A 3,834-nucleotide genomic window follows, 5' to 3' on the forward strand; every position below is an offset into this window, starting at 1 on the left:
CTCGTGAGGAAAAAGGTGTTCTCTAAAACTTCAAAGTTATAAATTTCAGATGTTACCACGGGCAACAAAGTGTGAGGCAGAAGAATACTGAGCATAATTTGAGCGACAAGTAAAGTTCAATTAACAGTTTCTGATGAGGAAATGATGAGAAGTAAAGGGAGGAGAGAGAGGAGATATGATTAGTGCAGCTTCTTGAGACACTGTGTGTGTGTGTGTGTGTGTGTGTGTGTGTGTGTGTGTGTGTGTGTGTGTGTCTGGGGGGAATTGAGAGTCTGATTGCATGATTCATATATTTCCTGACCAGACTGAAAATTCATTTCACAAATATCATCGTGGCACTTGAGGAGATTATTGGCCCATTGCAGCCTCGGTGAAGGCCGTGTGTGAACTTGCGAGCTGGCATCAAACACTGAATGAGAGACAGATTCACAGCCTCGTGTGGAACCGCCACTGACCCAAAGTCAATATCAGCGACAGCCGTTTTCACACATCAGACGTGCCAGGACTGACAGGATCCGACGCGTGTGAACTCCAGTGCTATGATGTTAAGGTGTGAGGTAGAGTGGTACCACTTTATAACAATCCACACATTGTACAGGGTTTATAAGTGTACCGAACAGCTTTATTAATAATTTACAGATGCTTCACAGTGCAGGTATTAACCATTATTAATAACAACTTTTGGGTTGCCAGGTTGTTGCTGGTGTTTATATTCATCTGCTTGGCTTTTTAGTGCATCATGCATCTTCTGGAAAAGTGGTGCAGAGCATGTGCACCACAACCATTTCTTATAAATAACAACTTACTGACATTGTCAGCTGCAGACTTAGATTATTGTAAGAACCCTTTATCAATGACATTTGCTGTTGTCTTATTGAAACTGAGAAACATTTCACCCTTTATTAATGACTTAATTCACGTAAACGCAGCTTTGGACCAGACCAAACAATGATGACAGTTCATTCTTTATGGCAAGATAACACAGAATCAGGTTTGTGCTGAAGGGACAAAAATGAGATACATCCAATATCTATTCATGTGAAATGTCTCGGAAAGCTGTGTTGTTCTGACGTGAATTTGCGGAAAACTGAGGCGTACGACCGTAAAAACTGTGTGAGCTTCTGGAAAAATAGGGCAAGGCTTTCAGTCCTTTCATGTGGCGTTCCTAAGCTGCATATAAACATGCAATAAAATTGATTATAACACTCAATCGTAAGCACATATATAAGTGTCTATTAATGCATTTGCCAACAGCTGTAACTGTTAGCATTCATAGGTGGAGGCTGCAGCATAAACAGATTATGAATATTGCCTCATTGGACAAGTTATAAGTGTTGGCAAATGCTGTACATTAATAAACACCTAAAATGTCCTTGGTGCTGCATACGACTACATTATAGTGTAAACTATTTTTTTTTAAGTGCATATTCTGCTTACAAATGCTGGACAGGGGGACTTAAAGTAAAGAGAATAGACAGGTGACACAGTAAGATTTTGCATTCTGTGATATAAAAGAAGGCATTTTTCCAATTCAAATCAGGACCTTTAAGGTGTGTATGTGACAAATGGGAAACACTGGGCACTATGACCCAGCAGATCCACTCTTCATAGAAAGAGAGAGAGGGAGAAGAAACAAGACTGTGATCAGTGGTGCTTGTTTGATGTCAGAGTCTGTATAAATGTGAGAGTTTGGGTGGGCTCTACCATTCAGCCACAGGGGGCCTGAGGAGACGCGGCTCTGGAGAACTTCTGCCCTACATGCGGATTATCTGTGACATCCTTACAGATGTTGGGACTTCAGGCCGCGCTGCGCATCATTTACACACCAGCCTTTTTCTCGCTTATATGTTGTGCACAACAGCTGAGAAGTTTTATTTTAAGGCTACAGAACTGGAAAGTTTGATCAGCGGGGAATGGATCTTCCACAATTTGGCATCTGCTTGTTAAATTTAAGAGTAGAAAATGAGGGAGTAAATAATTATTTTTTTATATTTCAGACTTATTGTGCCATTTATCTGACCGCATGGCACGGATAAGTCGACGCTCACCAAGAGAGGGGGCGCCTTAAACGTCAGACATCTCAGAGGGTGACATGAAATATGACAAGAAGTGAGTGAAAGTTATGGAGCGCTCCGGTCAAGTCGAGCTAACTCAGCCGGTGAACGCCACAAACGACAGCCTGATCGCGGAGTCCTCCACCGGGGATGTCAGCGCAGAGAGTCTCGTCTATCAGATCAGTCTGGCGGTGATCCTCTCTGTCATCACGCTCGCCACCACTTTGTCCAACGCGTTCGTCATCGCAACAATCTCCCAGTCCAAGAAACTACAAACTCCTGCCAACTTTCTGATCGCCTCTCTGGCCATCACTGATCTGCTGGTGTCCATCCTGGTGATGCCCATCTGCGTCCTGTACACCGTCATCCACACCTGGACGCTGGGGCAGATCGTGTGCGACATCTGGCTCTCCTCGGACATAACGTGCTGCACGGCGTCCATCCTCCACCTGTGCGTAATCGCTTTGGATAGGTACTGGGCCATCACGGACGCGGTGGAGTACTCCAAAAAGCGCACGCCGGGACGCGCGGCCGGCATGGTGGCCACAGCCTGGGTCATCGCCATCTCCATCTCCCTGCCGCCTCTCTTCTGGAGGCAGGTGAAGGCGGAGGAGATGACCAGCTGCAGCGTCAACACGGATCATATTTTCTACACCATCTACTCCACCTTTGGGGCTTTCTACATCCCCACCCTGCTGCTTATTGTCCTCTACGGACGGATATACGTCGAGGCTCGGAAACGGATCCTGAAGCAGTCCCCCAAGAAGGTGGGGAAGAGGCTCACCTCGGCGCACCTGGTCACCAACTCCCCTGGATCCGTGGCTTCCACGTCCTCCCTGCAGTACGGGAGGCACGACACTCCGTCCAGCGACACCGGCTCCTCAACAAGCGAGAACCAGGTGAAAGTGACGGTGTCGGACGCGCTTCTGGAGAAGAAGCGCATTTCAGCAGCCAGAGAGAGAAAAGCCACCAAGACTTTGGGGATAATCCTCGGCGCGTACATCGTTTGCTGGCTGCCGTTTTTCATTTACACACTGCTGGTGGCCACATGCGACACGTGTTTTAACCCCGAGTTATTTGACTTTTTCACCTGGTTGGGATACCTGAACTCCCTCATCAACCCGATCATTTACACGATGTCCAACGAGGACTTCAAGAAAGCTTTCCATAAACTTCTGCGCTTCAGATGCTGCAGGTCGTGAACGAATGTCGCTTCAGTCTCCAATGAGATTTATTTATGTATTTATTTTCGGATATCGATTTCGAACAGTAAGAATACCGTCAAATACGGACATTTTAAGTTGTGCATGCATAAGCAAAAACACCCATCTCCATTCATTCGGTGCGTAATGAAGATTTAAAAATTCCAGCTTTTATAACCTGGAGTGAAATTGCTCCACATAATTTCCCCTGGATTCAGAGCTCAGACCACTGCAAAGCAAAAAATCCTCACACAAGAACCGAGATTTGATACTGAACATAAGAGAAGATGGTGGAGAACAGCAACTTTACGCACCACCCAAAACCACCTCAGCTCCTCTCGATGGGCAAATCTGCTTGCTGTCGCAGAAATTGAGCGATGGCTTGTTAGTGTTCTGCATGGAGCCGTTTTTGGGTGGTACAGTACACTAAAGTAATGCGCAGCGTGTTGTTCCCATGCGGCGAGTGACCCATTAATGTGAGTAAGCAGAAGCGATCACGCACATCTGACACGATCAGTCAAAAATCTCTAAATACGGCTACACCCAGGCTCCTTTCTGCTTCCGGCTGTATGTGTACA

At 46.1% G+C, this 3,834-nt stretch overlaps 1 protein-coding gene across 1 annotated transcript; it reads left to right on the forward strand.

The window, feature by feature from the left end:
• Positions 1-2,122: 2,122 nt before the first annotated feature.
• Positions 2,123-3,256, forward strand: htr1b (5-hydroxytryptamine (serotonin) receptor 1B). Its single transcript, XM_041954273.1, has one exon. The coding sequence runs from the start codon at positions 2,123-2,125 to the stop codon at positions 3,254-3,256; it is 1,134 nt and encodes a 377-aa protein (XP_041810207.1).
• The last annotated feature ends 578 nt before the right edge of the window (positions 3,257-3,834 follow it).

The sequence above is a fragment of the Chelmon rostratus genome, chromosome 15, assembly GCF_017976325.1.
Source record: "Chelmon rostratus isolate fCheRos1 chromosome 15, fCheRos1.pri, whole genome shotgun sequence".
Lineage (NCBI taxonomy): Eukaryota > Metazoa > Chordata > Actinopteri > Chaetodontiformes > Chaetodontidae > Chelmon > Chelmon rostratus.

What these genes read in the sequence shown, in the direction of transcription:
- htr1b (XM_041954273.1), top strand. Translation starts at nt 2,123, where the DNA reads ATGGAGCGCTCCGGTCAAGTCGAGCTAACTCAGCCGGTGAACGCCACA.